Raw genomic sequence first — 16,250 nt, forward strand, 5'->3', positions numbered from 1 at the left:
CAAGTTCAGACGTCGTGGGATAATTCTGTTTCTTATGTTGTGTTTGTAACTTTCTGGGTTTTTTTTTTTTATTGTTCTGTTGGTTTGTTTTTGTATAGCTTTATTTTGATTTTAAGGGGTGGGGTCAGGGCTGCCTGGGAGTGTGTCCCAGCAAACAAAATGGCTGGGGCAGGTTCCACGGGGGGTCATGCACTGGGACAACCGATCTCAGTCATCACGGGTAGGAGGAGGAGTTACGCTAAGACCAGACCATGTCATTACCGAGGAGGCAGGTTTATTCGTTGTTTGAGGATTATCCCTGCCTCCAGGTCTGGTCCTGACCGAATGGATACTGGAATCAGCAAGGGATACCCACACGACCTGAAGGTGCTGCTGTTCAATGCCAGGTCAATGATCCATAAAACCACTGTGATCCATGACTTGATTGTGGATGTAGGATTTGACCTGGCATGTGTAACATAGACTTGGTTGGATGAAGTAGATGGGCCTGTCCTTGCCGCTGCTTGTCCGCCAGTTTTCTCTTACGCACAGCAACCCAGGCCTTGTGGGCGGGGAGGGGGGGTTGCAGTGATTTTTAGTCATTAGTCTGCACCAGGCGTCCTATTGGGAAACCCCAGTTTTCTGAGTGCATGTTCTGGAAGTTGGGCAATAGGGGCAGTACAGGATTCCTATTGGTGTACCGACCTCCCCGCTGCACCAAGGATTCGCTGCCCGAGCTGCTTCAGGTTGTGTCGGATGTTCTCCTGGAGACACCTAGTTTGGTTGTCCTAGGAGATTTTAACATCCATGCCAACACGACCTTACAAGGGGCCGCTTGGGACTTCGTGGAAAGCATGGCCTCCATGGGGCTGTCCCTGAATAAGTCTGGCCCAACCCATAGCCACGGACATGCCTTGGACCTGGTGTTTACCTCTATGGATGTTGGTGATCTGACACTAAGTAAAAGCGAAACGAAAGAAGTGCCATGGTCAGATCACTTCCTGGTGCAACTGGACTTCTTCGTGACCCTTCCCCTCTGCAGGGAGGTGGGATCGATTCAGATGGTCCACCCCCACCACTTAATGGATCCAAATGGTTTCCAAATAGTGGTAGGGGATGTTTTATCCCATGTTGATGGCCTTTCAGTTCATTCCCTGGTGGCCCGCTGGAATGTGGAGTTAACCAGGGCTATTGACTGTTTGGCTCCGAAGCGCCCTCTCCGATTGCATGGAGCCTGGACAGCCCAGTGGTTTTCCCTGGAGCTGAGGGCGATGAAACAATTGTTGAGACGGCTAGAGCGCTGGTGGCGGATAACTCCGAGGATGTGGACAGGCTGCTTGGACGAGTGAAACCAACCACTTGTCTCCTTGATCCTTGCCCATCCTGGCTTATAAAAGCTAGCCAGGAAGGACTAGGCCAGTGTTTCCCAACCTTGTGCCTCCAGCTGTTTTTGAACTACAACTCCCATCATCCCTGCCTAGCAAGACCAGTGGCAAGGGATGATGGGAATTGTAGTCCAAAAACAGCTGGAGGCACAAGGTTGGGAAACACTGGACTAGGCGATGGGCTTCGTGGGGTGGTCCCAGACTTACAGAAGCCATCCAGGTTTCTGATTTGATCCCGGAATGTCCCGCTTTTTCTTAGGATGTCCCTATTTTCATCAGAGAAACATTGAAAGGTATGGAGTTATCCGCCCCCCAAACCAAGGAGATACGGAAGTATACAAGCTTTAGATGGGGGCTTTCCCCAGACATTTTGCCGATTTAGAGAAAAAAAACCACCTGCACGCTATTTTTATGAGTGATACCTGGACGTATGGCAGTTCAGTACATCTTGAATGGTAAAGGGCCTGAATCTCTGCTGAGGTATTAGCTTATTGGGTCAACACAAACAATTCTTTTTCTCATCTCTCTGTAAAATGGACGCAGTAGTGACCAACACGAAGGGGTTGATTTAGTATGAACATTCAGCCTGCTCCACCACTAATGAAATGACGTTTTCTTTACCCTTTTATTATATTATACGTGAAATTGGTAAGGCTGCTATCGTTGGTCCACTTTCCTGGGAGTAAGCCCCACTAAATTCAATAGGACTTCTTTTTTTTCTTTTTCAAGGCTTTGAGCATTTTTATTTCAGATACAGCTTTTGGAGAGTCCACCAGATTGCTTTACCAGTACTGACCGTACAAATTTACACTAATGTTAAAGCATAAAAGGTAAAGGGACCCCTGACAATTAAGTCCAGTCGTGAACGACTCTGGGGTTGTGGCGCTCATCTCGCTTTATTGGCCGAGGCACCTGGCATTTGTCCTCTTCCGCAGACAGTTTTTCCAGGTCATGCGGCCAGCATGACTTAGCCGCTTCTGGCGAAACCAGAGCAGCGCACAGAAATGCCACTTACCTTCCCACCTTAGCGGTACTTATTTATCTACTTGCACTTTGTGCTTTCGAACTGCTAGGTTGGCAGGAGCTGGGACCAAGCAACAGCAGCTCACCCTGTCGCGGGGATTCGAACTGCCAACCTTTTGATCGGCAAGCCCAAACGGCACAGTGGTTTAACCCACAGTGCCACCAGCATCCCTCTGTTAAAGCATAATAGCAGCCAATAGAATTTTAGGCTGAATTCAATAGGACTTCTGTTAGAACTGGGCTGAAAATAAATAAGAAATTGTTATTTTAGAGATAGGGCTAGCTGTGCATTTGATTCCCCCAGTCTTCCTGTTGTTCTGTTTCCAGTCATTGTGGTAGCAGTGAAAATTGCGAGGCAGCGGAATATAACCGGAATACGTTTCTGTGTTGTGGTGGTGTGTTTGTTTAACCTATTTTTGAATTGAATTCCATAGGCTAGGATCTTGAAGGCCCCCAGGGAGAGGGGGCACACAAGCTAGTGGGCCCCTAGTACCTTTGAGATTCTCTTTTTCAGATCCCTACTTTCCCATCGCCCTCATCCTGATGTGGATTCAGAAGGGAAGAGGATGGGTGGGTTGCCTGCCGCAGTTCCTTCCTGCCATTGAGCCCAGGCAAAGAAAGGAAAGCTGGACTTACAAACATGTGTTTATATGTGGCTTGCTGTAATTATATATTTTCCCTAATTTTGTACGCTGCTGCTGGCTACCCTGAGCTCTTCTTTTTTTTAAAAAAGAAAACATTACGGGATTGACTTTGAGAAAGTGAAAGAAATAAACAAACGCTGTAGTCTTCCTCACTGTAGATCTGGATCCTTGAGGGTGGGAGGAATTGTCTAAATGTCCCCAATCTTTTCCACAGCTCGGTAGGATCTTAAAGTTAAAGCAAAGGTCCGAAACAGCGTTGTCCAGGAGAGCAGGAAAAATATAATACTCTATGCTGTTTCCTCTCCCTGCTGAGATTTAAAAAATGAGAAACAGCAAAACCTGACGTTGTGCAAACAAACGGGTATCTTTGTTTTTTCAGGAGGGCATTCTTGATAGCGAAGGTAGTCCAAACCCCTCCATTCGTCTTGGCTTATCAACCAAGGGAGATGCATTCCAGAGAGCTGCTCCCTTTTTATGTCACAGCTGGCTGAATGCCTGCGCTTGCAATTCCGCAGCTTGCAAAAGAACAGCCCCTTTGGCCACTGCCGCAGCTGCTGGAATGAGAGAATTCCTTCTCCCCTGAGCAAGAACTCCTGCCTCCATTCCTTTGGGACTAGGGTGAGAAAACAAAACATGTGAGTCTCTCTCTCCCCCCTTGTTCTTCCTGGGAGCCCAAAGATGACAGGCTGGGCTTGCGGAGCCTACCCTGCACTCTGCTGCTACACCCTCAGGGGACTTTGGAATACCCTCCTCCTGGAACCATGATTCTTTCGGCCACCACTATTCCCACATGTCTCTGAAGGGCTTCAACTCATGGGCCTGCGCTTCCATCGGCCAGATGTTTAGCTCCTCCAAGATGTTCAGCTGGCACCAGTCGTTCTCCATCAGCGCTCCGTGGAAGAAAGGTAAGCGGCTGGAACCAATGGGAGCGTTTTTGTGGGCTCTTGGAGATCAGGGAGAATTTGGGCCAGCAAGTTAGGATGGCAGCGGAAATGTAAGGAACAACATTTGGGGCAGAGTGTACTTGGACTTGTGGAGACAATCTCCCCTTGGGTGGGTTTCATGGGTTTCCAGATGTTGGGCAAAAGCCACCTGTTCTGAATGCTAAATCCCTGCAGGAATCCAGAACAACATAGAAACATAGAATTGCAAGCACGATCTTAGGTGGCAGAGCTAAAACCCCCCAATTTTGGAGAAGATCCCTGGAACAAGGATGTGGGTCAGTCACGTTTGCCCAGATCTGAACATAAAAGCTCACTACCCAACTCTGCTCAAATGGTTTACCCAATAAAAGGTGTGGTCTGAAGCACGTTGGGTCTCATCTTTGGGATTCATGATCCCCGATTTCAGACCGTGATCTCCCCTTTAAAAATGTTTCACCTGGGTTTTCGAATGCTGAGGAAAGTGAAATTCCCGGATTGTTCCCTCGTTGCTTTCCTAGTCACCACAAATTACTCTGACTTTTCCACAGTCCAAGGCTGCCTGCTGGGACATTTCAAACTTGTGTTCAGGGCTTATAACTTGGTCATAAAATCATAAGCAGAAAACTGAGCTAGCGTATCTGGGATCAAGTTTTATTTTAGAATAGAGAGTGGGTTAGAAAAAACAAAATAATTGGAAAAGGAAAAACACACAAACAGATATACTTCATAGGATATACAAGGAGAATATTATAGTTTTGCAGGAAATGTGAGATTCCCAATCCTTTCTTCTGATAGCAACAATGCAGTGTGAAGGAGAATTCTGCAAAGGAGAATCAGTGGGCAGGAACCCCACAATAAACTGGCATCAGTTGTTCAGCTTATTTTAGGTTCTTATAGGACCGCAGCTTTTTCTGCCTGTGAATGGTCTCAAGACCAGAATGTTTTTTTTCTAGTTTATGGCACAATTCTGAAATCCCATGGGATGACATTGACCACGGCTAGAAAAATTGCTACATATCCAACTGACTACAGGATACGAGTTAACTCAACTCAACGAACCTTTAAGAATTTAGCAGGGACCAGAGGAGGTGAATGTACAACTTCGGCCTTCTCATCAGCCTGGGTCTGGGGCACAAATCATTTTTTCCAGATGGAAAAAAACACTGAGTCCCAGAACATTGAGAAGGTCAGCATAAATGTGTAGATACAACTCGGTCGGCCAGTTGGTGGTGCATGGATGTGTTGAGTCATCTATGCATGGGGAGGCAAATTCTGGGCAGAAAGTTTACTGCATTCCTGAGGGTTGGACTACATGTCCCTTGCTGTCCTTTCCAAGTCCACAGTGCTATAGTTCTGTGAAGGGTGCCACAACCATAGCTGTGCATTTTGTAAATACTCCGGGGCCACGGCCAGTCCAGAGAGGAAGAATCTGAACTGGAAGCAGCAATGCAAGCACCAGATAACTATTTGAAAATAAAGTCTCCTTCGAGGCTGTGGAGGTGAACTAATCCCCGATGTAGAAGGCTGTTGGCAAAAGTTAGCATTCTAAACTTCCTTCACGTAATAAGGGCACGCCAGACTGAAGTGATGATGTCCAGCTCTGAGAAGTTCTGGAGGTTGTTTTACACAGGGGCAGAAACCCAAATGTGGGGCTGTACTGAGACCAAGAAGAAGAAGGCATGGCTTTCCCCTGTTGCCTCTGCCTCCTTCCTTCTCCTTTTCCTGACGTCTCTCTGGACTGAATAAATCATACCCCTCTATTCTGCTTTGTTCAGACAGCACCTGGAACCCATTGTATGAGATCCCTTCCAGTTCTTCAATTTTGACAGGGACCTGGCTTCTTTTGCTGTGTATTGTACCATGCATACTGGCGGCGCTTTATAAATAAGTGGATAATATTTTCTGTTCCAGTTGTCATCCAGATTTAGTGTATTTGTCTTCCATCACATCACATGAATGAAACACAGACCCTCCAAGTGTCCCTATTTTCCAATGACAGGTTCCATATTTACAGAAGCCGTCTCGGTTTTTGATTCAATCCCAGAATGTCCCGCTTTTCCTTAGGACATCCATATTTTCATCAGAAAAATGTTGGAGGGTGTGGAGTTATGCAACCCCCGAGCCAAGGAGATAAGGGACTTTACAACCTTTAGAAGACATCTGAAGGCAGCCCTGTATAGGGAAGCTTTTTAATGTTTAATGTTTTGTTATGTTTTTATATATGTTGGAAGCCACCCAGAGTGGCTGGGCCAACCCTGTCAGATGGGTGGGGGTATACATTGATGATGCTTATGGGATAAAACAAAATAAAAAAATTCCTTCCAGTAGCACCTTAAAGACCAACTAAGTTAGTTCTTGGTATGAGCTTTCGTGTGCATGCACACGAAAGCTCATACCAAGAACTAACTTAGTTGGTCTTTAAGGTGCTACTGGAAGGAATTTTTTTATTTTGTTTTGACTATGGCAGACCAACACGGCTACCTATCTGTAACTGGCTTATGGGATAGTAAAGGTAAAGGGACCCCTGATCATTAGGTCCAGTCGTGACTGACTCTGGGGTTGCAGCGCTCATCTCGCTTTATCGGCCGAGGGAGGCTTCCGGGTCATGTTGGCCAGCATGACTAGGACGCTTCTGGTGAACCAGAGCAGTACACAGAAATGCCGTTTACCTTCCCGCCGGAGCGGTACCTATTTATCTACTTGCACTTTGATGTGCTTTTGAACTGCTAGGTTGGCAGGAGCAGGGACCGAGCAACGGGAGCTCACCCCGTCATGGGGATTCGAACCGCCAATCTTCTTAGCAGCAAGTCCTAGGCTCTGTGGTTTAACCCACAGCACCACCCACGTCCCACAATGGGATAGGATAGGATGGATGAGATAGGATGTCCCTATTTTCACCAGAGAAATGTTGGAGGGTATGGAAACATCATTAACATTTCTGTTTTACTGTTGGGAGATCAAAGTGTGAAACATGGGGGATCACTTGCTCAGTGAGTCTACAACGGAGGACCACTTCACACATGGCATGCTTAGCAAGGTGTATGCCTAAAAATGCAATGTTTGTCCATGACAGTTGCTTGCTGGATGGAGCCAGCTCTTTTGTTGGATAAGGTTGACCAGCGGCCTATATGAGGAACCGAGCTGCGGGCCTCTTAGAGCAGCGTTCTCAGGGGTGTCTGATTACTCAGTGCCCTTTTCCACCGCACGAGACAGGAGCCATCAGAGAAGGGGAAAATGTCCATTGTTTCAGAAAGGAAATGGCTATTTTCTTGGAGATGGCGGAAAACGCAGATGTCACCATGTGTTTAAAATAAGACTTCTGAGGTGAAAAGTTTGTGTTGTGTGCTGAGGGAAAGATCACCTATGGTGCCCTGGGAAGGAGAAGGCGGGGAACAGAGAACCCAGGAATTAACCCTAATCCTCAAATCCACATTTATAAATACCCAACCTGTTGTCTTTCTCGCAAGTCTTTATCTAATGTTATGAGGTTTTGGAGATAATTGTAGGATCCATTGTGGTCCAAAACAAAAACATCTTGATTTTAAAGTAAATTAAAAACAGTCAATATTATCAACGAAAAAACAAGATTGCCTTCCTGTTTAATCTCAGTCACAGAGCTCCCTGACTGAATTCACCCTCCCCCCAAAGAAAACACAGCCATGGAAAATGTTCTTTGCACCCACACTGCTCCTTATAGCAGTTTTTCTTCTGTTGATTCTTATCCATGACACATGCAACACTGGTGCAGAGATTCAATCTAGATATCTAAGTTAGAAATCCGTTCCCTAATGTGCTACCTTTCCACAGACAGGGAGTTTGAGATACAGGAGAATATTCAATACTTGTGATTTCTGTGATGCAATTCCAAGATAAGCGATGCAGAAATTCCATGCATAACCTGGGCCTGGGTTTTTTCCTCCACCTTTGTCTTGACTGGCTAGTGAGGAGGTTGGCTGTTAGCATGCATCAAGATCATTGCCCTGCTCTCTGAATATTAACAGTTGGTCTCTACATAATATGTCAGCCTGTGGGCAGAGAATCTTACAAATTAAACATTACAGGAGGTCAAGAAAGTCATGAATCTCCCTATAATTGGATTGTATTACATAGCTATGAGGTGACCTTAAGGATGGAAATACTCTACAGTGGCCTAGCTTGTGGGGAGCTGGGATACGTGGTCCTGGGTGCAAAATTATGAGGAGGTGCAACCAAACACCCCCCACAACAGGCTCCCTGCTGAGCTCCTGCCACCTTCCAGAGAGATCTGCATTGGCTCCCAGTACGTTTCCGAGCACAATTGAAAGTGTTGGTGTTGACCTTTCAAGCCCTAAACGCCTCGGTCCTGTATACTTGAAGGTGCGTCTCCACCCCCATCGTTCAGCCCAGACACAGAGATCCAGCACCGAGAGCCTTCTGGCGGTTCCCTCATTGCGAGAAGTGAGGTTACAGGGAACCAGACAGAGGGCCTTCTCGGTAGTGGCACCCGCCCTGTGGAGCACCCTCCCTTCAGATGTGAAGGAAATAAGGAGCTATCCTATCTTTAAAAGACATCTGAAGGCAGCCCTGTTCAGGGAAGTTTTTAATATTTAACGCTGTATTGTTTTTAACACTTGATTGGAAGCCGCCCAGAGTGGCTGGGGAAACTCAGCCAGATGGGCGGGGTATAAATAATAAATTATTATTATGATTATGATTCCATAGCTGGGGGGATGGGGAGACAAGCCATACTGAGGCTGGGCCATCAAGCTATGGGGCTGAGGTGTGCCTCCTTCTCCAATGCCTGAGGGCATCTTGCCCTTGGGCTGGCTGAGAGGCGCTGGTTCTGCTGGCCTGTGAGGTGGTAAGGATGCAGCAGGCAGGGGCCGGAGAGTGAGGGCACCGGTGGGAGCGGTGGCCAAGGCTCAGGCCAAGGAGAAGGAGGCTGCTTCTTCAGAGATGGAGGACGAGGCCAAGCCATGGTCAGTGTGGGCACTCTGCATTCCTGATGCGGCCATGACTGGCAGGCAATGTTAGGGGATGCAAGGGCAGCCCTAAGCTCTCCCACACCAATGTCTGCCAGCATGCCTCTCCCACGCCCCGCTACCCACAAGGGTTCCAGCCTGGTTGAGAGGGAGGGGGCATAGCTGTCAACCGTCCCTTATTTGGCGGGAAACTCCCTTATCCCAGCTCCGTGTCCCGCTGCTGTCCCAGATTGATGATGTCCCTTAAATTTCCCGGGTTTCAAAGGAAGCAGCTCCTCTCCCTCCCTCCCTGCCAGCCAGGGAGGAGGGAGGCTCCAACTGTGTTGCTTGGCTGCCCGGCCCGCCCCCCTCCAGCCTCCTCTCACCAGCCTCGGCCCCCAGGAACCCCTCCCTGCTGAGGAGCCTTGAGAGGAGAGCGAGGGCAACCATAGAGAAAGCAGTTCAGAGAGAGGAGGAGGAGGCAGGTTTTCCAAGGGTTAACCGTAGAGGGGGAAAGCGGAGGAAGGACCGCAAGCGCTTCTCCCATAGATTTGTAGTGGTAGACTAGCATAGATGGTCTGATCTGTGGGTTTACCTCGGGTGCTATTTCCCCCCCCCCCTTCCTCCCGCCCCGCCTGATGGAACTGGGAGGTGCAGATGGAGCACAAGAGAAAAGATACAGAACTGCAGCAGCATCTTTGTAGCTTAGACTTCGTTTTGTGCGAAAAGTGGTTGCTGCTTGTAGTTATTTAATTGCAGTGTTTCATCAGCTGGTGTCTTGAACAGCAACCTCTGGAAATGAAGGGCTAAAAAGCGGCCCTGCTCTCCAAAATTATCTGGTCCCTTTTAACTTTGTGTTTCAGCTGGTTGACTAAAATCCCTTATTTTGGCTGCTGATCCCTTATTTTCAAATCTGTAAGTTGACAACTATGGGAGGGGGCTGCCACCACCCACCAAGGAGGAAGGGAGGCAGGAAAGGGCCCAAAGGAGGAAGCCCCCCATGCACCTGCCTCAACCCCAGCTGCCCAGCCCACCAAGGCAGCGCAACATTTGCCCCGCCCCAGGTGCCGGCAACCCACGGTATGCCACTGATACTTTATGGCTGCCCTCTCTTTTTTAGGCAAAAGGACCCCGCTAGCTGACAGCAGGGTGGTTCTGACCAATATGAAGATAATAAGCAACGATAAAAATCAAAGTGAAGGGCTAAGACCAGACCCTCCGACCACCTCCGACTCTGCAGCGGAACCTGGTCCTCCTGAATCAAGCACTGCCCCAGAGCGTCCAGCAAGTTCAGCCATCATATGTGAGGCACCAGTGAAAGCCGAGTGTATTACTATGCTCCCTGGCCTTGACACATTAACACCGAAACACCAGGTGCTGAGATTAGCCAAGTTTGAATCAGAAGACTCTGGTGTGGAGCTGCCAAGTGGGGCCAACTCTCCCTCGACACCCAAGGGCTCCGAGAAAAGCTTTGTGCTCCACAGCAGAGATCCTTCTTGTGACTCTGGGGTGCTGAGCGCCTCTTCTTCTCCAGCAGCTGACCACGCAATCGCGAGAGTGTGCAAAGACACTGTAGATGCTTGTCTGTGCATTTCGGATGGCAAACCGGCAGCGGGACACCGCGCAGGGCAGTCTCCTGAAGTTTGCTTGGAGGATGGCACTGATTGCCCAGAGGGGGGAAATTCTGAACTGTCTTTTTTGGGTGGCAGCCAAGGAGAGCACTTGGAAGAGAAAGCCAGCGGATCCCTCCTCCCCACTAAACCTCCAGAAGAAGAGAAAAGACCTGGTGATGATTACGGAAAAGACAACTTTGAAGAGATGCTCCTGCAGGGGCACCCCCTGAGAAAATACCCCACAAGTGACAGTTTGGATGAGTACATGGACGAGTGCTGTAGGCTGAGTAAGGTAAGATTCCACTTCGGATGAAATGCCCAGACTTTTCCTCAATTACCGTATTTTTTGCTCTATATGACTCACTTTTCCCCTCCTAAAAAGTAAGGGGAAATGTGTGTGCGTCTTATGGAGCGAATGCAGGCTGTGCAGCTATCATAGAAGCCAGAACAGCAAGAGGGATTGCTGCTCTCACTGCGCAGCGATCCCTCTTGCTGTTCTGGCTTCTGAGATTCAGAATATTTTTTCCCTTGTTTTCCTCCTCCAAAAACTAGGTGCGTCTTGTGGTCTGGTGCGTCTTATAGAGCGAAAAATACGGTGGTTGTTGCGGAACAAAAGGCACCTTTTGGGCAAGTGAAATGCCCATTTCCTTGGGTGGTGTTATTTCACTTAACTGCACAATCCTAACCCTCTCTACTCAGAAGTAAGTCCTATTGAATTAAATGGGGTTTACTCCCAGTTGTGGTGTTAGAATTGCAGCTCCTGTGGTCGATTATTGAGTTGTCTGTTCTCTATTCCAGTTTCCACACACTATGTTGGTTTCCTAATAGAGAGGCTGTACGAGTGTGTTTTATCGTGAGCTGTTTATGTGATTTCTAGCCAGCTGTTTCTGGATAGAGGGCTGGAAGTTCTCCAGAATAACTGCAGAATAATCCACTGAAAGATACCAGTGCAATTGGAATCGGCTTTCCACACTAAGCATTCTTCTAGAACACCTGTTTATTGAGCATTCATCCTGAACTGGGGGCAACCCAGCCAGATGGGCAGGGAATAATAATAATAATAATAATAATAATAATAATAATAATAATATCTGCTTGCATGAAGCTTATGTTCTAGAGCAGTGTTTCCCAGTGTGGGCACACACCCAGGAGGAGCAGGGACCGAGCAACAGGAGCTCACCCCGTTGCGGGGATTCAAACCGCCGACCTTCCGATCGGCAAGCCCTAGGCTCTGTGGTTTAACCCACAGCGCCACCCGCATCCAACAAGCAGTTTAGGAAGCAATTAATTAAGGGGCTGCTGGGATGGAGAGCCAAGGAAATAGAAATTTCATTTATGGGGCGGTTTACAGTGTTGAAGTGTTTGATTAAGTTGAATATGAGGATTAAAAGGAAGGAAACGTAAAGGGAAAGGACTTGTGTATTGGAACAGGAAATCATAGCATCACAGAACTGTAGCATTCGAAGGGACCCTGAGGATTGTCTCCCTGGAATGCAGGAATATGCAGGTGGCCCTTGCAGGAATTGAACCTGAAACCTTGGCATTATCAGCACTACACTCTAACCAACTGAGCTAACCTAAACTCTCCAGGTGGGGCCATTTCATTCAGGCAGAAAGCACTCTGTGAAAGAAAAGGGTGTCGGCATTTTATTACATGTGGCTTCTGGGATGCGGGTGGCACTGTGGTCTAAACCACTGAGCCTCTTGGGCTTGCCGATCTGAAGGTCGGCGGTTTGAATCCCTGAGATGGGGTGAGCTCCCGTTGCTCTGTCCCAGCTCCTGCCAACCTAGCATGCCAGTGCAAGTAGATAAATAGGTACCGCTGTGGTGGGAAGGTAAACAGCATTTCTGTGTGCTCTGGTTTCTGTCACAGTGTTCCGTTGTGCCAGAAGCAGTTTAGTCCTGCTGGTCACATGACCCAGAAAGCTGTCTGTGGACAAACGCTGGCTCCCTCGGCCTGAAAGCGAAATGAGCGCCACAACCCCATAGTCACCTTTGACTGGACTTAACCGTCCAGGGGTCCTTTAACATGTGGCTCTAATGTAATGTGCACTTTACCACAAAGTTGGCTCTTGCTTAACTTTTCTGCAATACTTGCTTATTGCCCAGAATTGGTATTGTAAGGTAGTTTCTGTGGATGTTTTATAGATTCATGCGTCAATCCCATCAAGTTAAGTTGCTATCCTGGACTATCCCCCCCCCCCCCCCGAATATGGGTTTATTGCCTGGAATGGGTATCAGAACAGTATTTGTAGACATTTTGTGGTTTACATCATGAGTCCCAGTTATATATGAGTAGTGGATTTGGCTGGTTTATTTAGCACAGAAGTTGGTTGTCCCAGGCCATTTTCCTTAAATGCAGTCTACTGCGTAGAATGGGTTTTGGAACATTGGGTGGTATTCATGCAACGTTTACTCAGAGTAGACTTGCTGAAATTCATAGAGTTTGGCTCATGAATTTCAGTGGGTCTGCTCTGAATAAAACTTAAGTTGGCTAGATTTGATTTCCACAGACGTTTTGTTTCCATGGAAGTCAGTTTCAACTTCTCAGGTATGGCATGAATCTGGTTGGTTTCGCCAGCTCAGAAGTTGGCACTCTGGGCTGTTTGGTTCTGGGTGTGAAGTGGTTAATAAAAGTATAATACCAGAATGGTTTGGGATGTAAAATATTGTGTCCAAATGGGAAGAAGACTCAGATCCAGGGGAGTGGTGGTGGGACAAGGATGAGTGGTCAGAGGGAGAAGAGGGAGAGGACTTTGGGAGAAGGAGGTGTTGGAAGCTGAAGAGATAACAGGGCTCAGTTGGGAGAGTCTGTGGCAAAGAGAAGCCAGAATCAGAGGCCGAGATGAGTCAGGCTGCTGAAGAGTCACGGGTTTCTCTCCTTCCTGCTGCAACAAATTCCCTTCCCAGCTGGTTTCCCAGAACCAGAAGGGGCATGAAAAGGGGTGGAGGAGATTTGGGCTTCATGAAGGTGCAGTTTTAAATTGCTTGGATAAAGTACTGGACAGGAGGGGGCTCAGACAGCCGTGGGGAAGCAGGGACTTTCAGTCTCAGCAACTGATTCATGGGAGAAGAGCTACTGCGGATGTGCCGCTGGTGCTCATTAGGTCTGATGCTCAGCCCAGCCTGTGACGATCGCGTTCTTACTTCTAAAGAATTGACTCCGATTTTGAGTGATCTTTGTGATTTCCTGCAGGCGTGCTCTGTGGCACAACCCATCTTGCTGTTTTTGAAACAAGAATTGACTCCGATTTTGAGTGATCTTTGTGATTTCCTGCAGGCGTGCTCTGTGGCACAACCCATCTCGCTGTTTTTGAAACAAGTTTTATTTATAAAGGGGCCGTTGCTTTTCCGTTCTGGAACTTCCAGCTTCCCAGTTTGAATTCACAGCGCTGTGAAGTTTCAGTGCAGCACTCCAGCATCACTGCTGGCAAATTTCCAGTTCTAAACATGTTTCTTGATGTAAAAAAATGTGACTCAAAGCTGCACACACACACAAAATGCATAGCTGTGTGATAGTCAGGCCAATGTTTTAGGGTGGCCCTGGGGGCCTTCATATCTCCTGCTCCTTCCCTCATTTTTAACCTCCCTCCCTCCCTCTCTCTCTCTCTCTCTCTCTCTCTCTCACACACACACACACACACACACACTCAGTGGCGTAGCGTGGGGGGTGCAGGGGGGGCCAGCTGCACCGGGCGCAACATTTGGGGGCGCGCGCTCGCACTCGCAGCTCTCTGCCCCTACCTGGCTCACTCACTCTCTCTCACTGCAGTGCTGGCTGTGCGAATCCGATCCGAGCTGCCGGGTCGCTGCCCGCTGTGGAGGAGGAGGGTGCCAGGCGTGCGTTGCGGTGCAGAGTGGAGAGAGAGCGAGGGAGGGACTATCTGGGGGAGGGACAGTGCAGCGGCCGCCCAGCGCAGCGCTGAGCACGGGAGAGAACCACACCCAACCAGCCTAGGCAGCAGCAAGAAGAAGCTGGCAGCGGCGGCAGGTTAGGGGTTAGGGGCGCAAATTACTTGCCTTGCCCCGGGTTAGGGGGCGCAAATTACTTGCCTTGCCCCGGGTGCTGACAACCCACACTACGCCGCTGCTCTCACTCTCTCTCTCTAAATTTGCTTGCAGCCCTGCTGGGCATGCTGCAAATCACAGTGCTAGAGAGACCACAGCAAACTAGCCTTTTTAATTTGCATCCATACACATACATTACCATATACACATTTATCCACACACTTAAATTACCATATACACATTTGTGCTGTGGGCTTGTGCCCTGAGTCTTTAAAGTCCACAGATTGTAGCCAGTGCTGGATTTAGGGCGCTGATCCAAGGGGGCGCAAAATTGAGGAGACCCATTTGGGGGTGTCAAATTTTTGCCTTGCTCAGGGTGGCATATTACCAAAGTCTGCCCCTGGTTGTAGCAGCACAGGCTACACATGCAAATTACAGTCACCTACCATGGTGCAATTTCCATTTTTTTCTTTTGAAAAGCCCTACATATTACCTTAAAAGGGACAGGGGTGGCACTGTGGGTTAAACCACAGAGCCTAGGACTTGCTGATCAGAAGGTCAGCGGTTCGAATCCCTGCGATGGGGTGAGCTCCCGTTGCTCAGTCCCTGCTCCTGCCAATCTAGCAGTTCAAAAGCATGTCAAAGTGCAAGTAGATAAATAGGTACTGCTCCTGCGGGGAAGGTAAACGGCGTTTCCGTGCGCTGCTCTGGTTCGCCAGAAGCAGCTTAGTCATGCTGGCCACTTGACCCGGAAGCTGTACGCCGGCTCCCTTGGCCAGTAAAGCGAGATGAGCGCCGCAAACCCAGAGTCGGTCACGACTGGACCTAACGTTCAGGAGTCCCTTTCTTTACCTTTACCTTACGTATTACCTTGCCTATTTTGAATAACTGAAGCACAGTATCAAATTCAGAGAATGATGGGGAAATATGCTGGGCTTGCGTCTTCTCTGCACCCAAGCCAGTCTCTTGCTGTTCCAAGTCTAGATATTATGTAGATGTTGAACGTCTTCGCCTACATGGGCAACATCTTTTGCATGGACTTAGCTGCATCAATGGGAGCAGTAAATTTCTGTTTCAATGGAGCATCTCCCAAGGACTATACAGTGGTACCTCGGGTTAAGTACTTAATTCGTTCCGGAGGTCCATACTTAACCTGAAATTATTCTTAACCTGAAGCACCACTTTAGCTAATGGGGCCTCGTGCTGCTGCTGCACCCCCAGAGCACGATTTCTGTTCTCACCCTGAAGCAAAGTTTTTAACCTGAAGCACTAGTTCTGGGTTAGCGGAGTCTGTAACCTGAAGCGTATGTAACCTGATGTACCACTGTATAATATTTGATAATAATAATTTATCATTTATACCCCGCCCATCTGGCTGGGTTTCCCCTAGACTTAACTGAGCCACAGTCAAGCTGGTTAGGGTTGAGGGTTCCTTGCGGATGCCAGTATAGGAGCAGTAGCTAGGTTGCAACGTTTTCTGGAAACATCATGTGTGTTTGAACCCAAAATACCTAACATTTGTGGGGTGCTTTCTTCCTCATTGTAGGTGAACCAAGGAAATGCCAAGGCCCACGGCTCAGGCCTGGGTTACCTGGAACACATATGCCAACTTATTGAAAAAATCGGGCAGCTACAGGAGCACAACCTGAGGTTACAGAAGCAAGTCAGCAGCTTGCAGAAGGAACAGAAAGCAAACCAGCTAACAGAGGTAAGAAGAAAGGGCACAGGACTCCTT

At 48.3% G+C, this 16,250-nt stretch overlaps 1 protein-coding gene across 3 annotated transcripts in view; it reads left to right on the plus strand.

Annotated features, from left to right (window-relative positions):
* Positions 1-3,289: 3,289 nt before the first annotated feature.
* The window catches only part of LOC307215694 (uncharacterized protein), a 30,000-nt gene continuing 17,039 nt past the window's right edge, over positions 3,290-16,250 (plus strand). Inside the window, exons 1-3 of one of the 3 annotated variants that reach the window (XM_079975238.1) lie at positions 3,290-3,936; positions 10,015-10,799; positions 16,062-16,223. In XM_079975238.1, the coding sequence (XP_079831364.1) occupies positions 3,822-3,936; positions 10,015-10,799; positions 16,062-16,223 (1,062 nt within the window). In that variant the 5' untranslated portion in view covers positions 3,290-3,821. The remainder of the gene's footprint in view (positions 3,937-10,014; positions 10,800-16,061; positions 16,224-16,250) is intronic. The other 2 variants (XM_079975237.1, XM_079975236.1) reach the window with 2 other exon arrangements.

The sequence above is a fragment of the Podarcis cretensis genome, assembly GCF_951804945.1.
Source record: "Podarcis cretensis genome assembly, chromosome: 5".
NCBI lineage: Eukaryota > Metazoa > Chordata > Lepidosauria > Squamata > Lacertidae > Podarcis > Podarcis cretensis.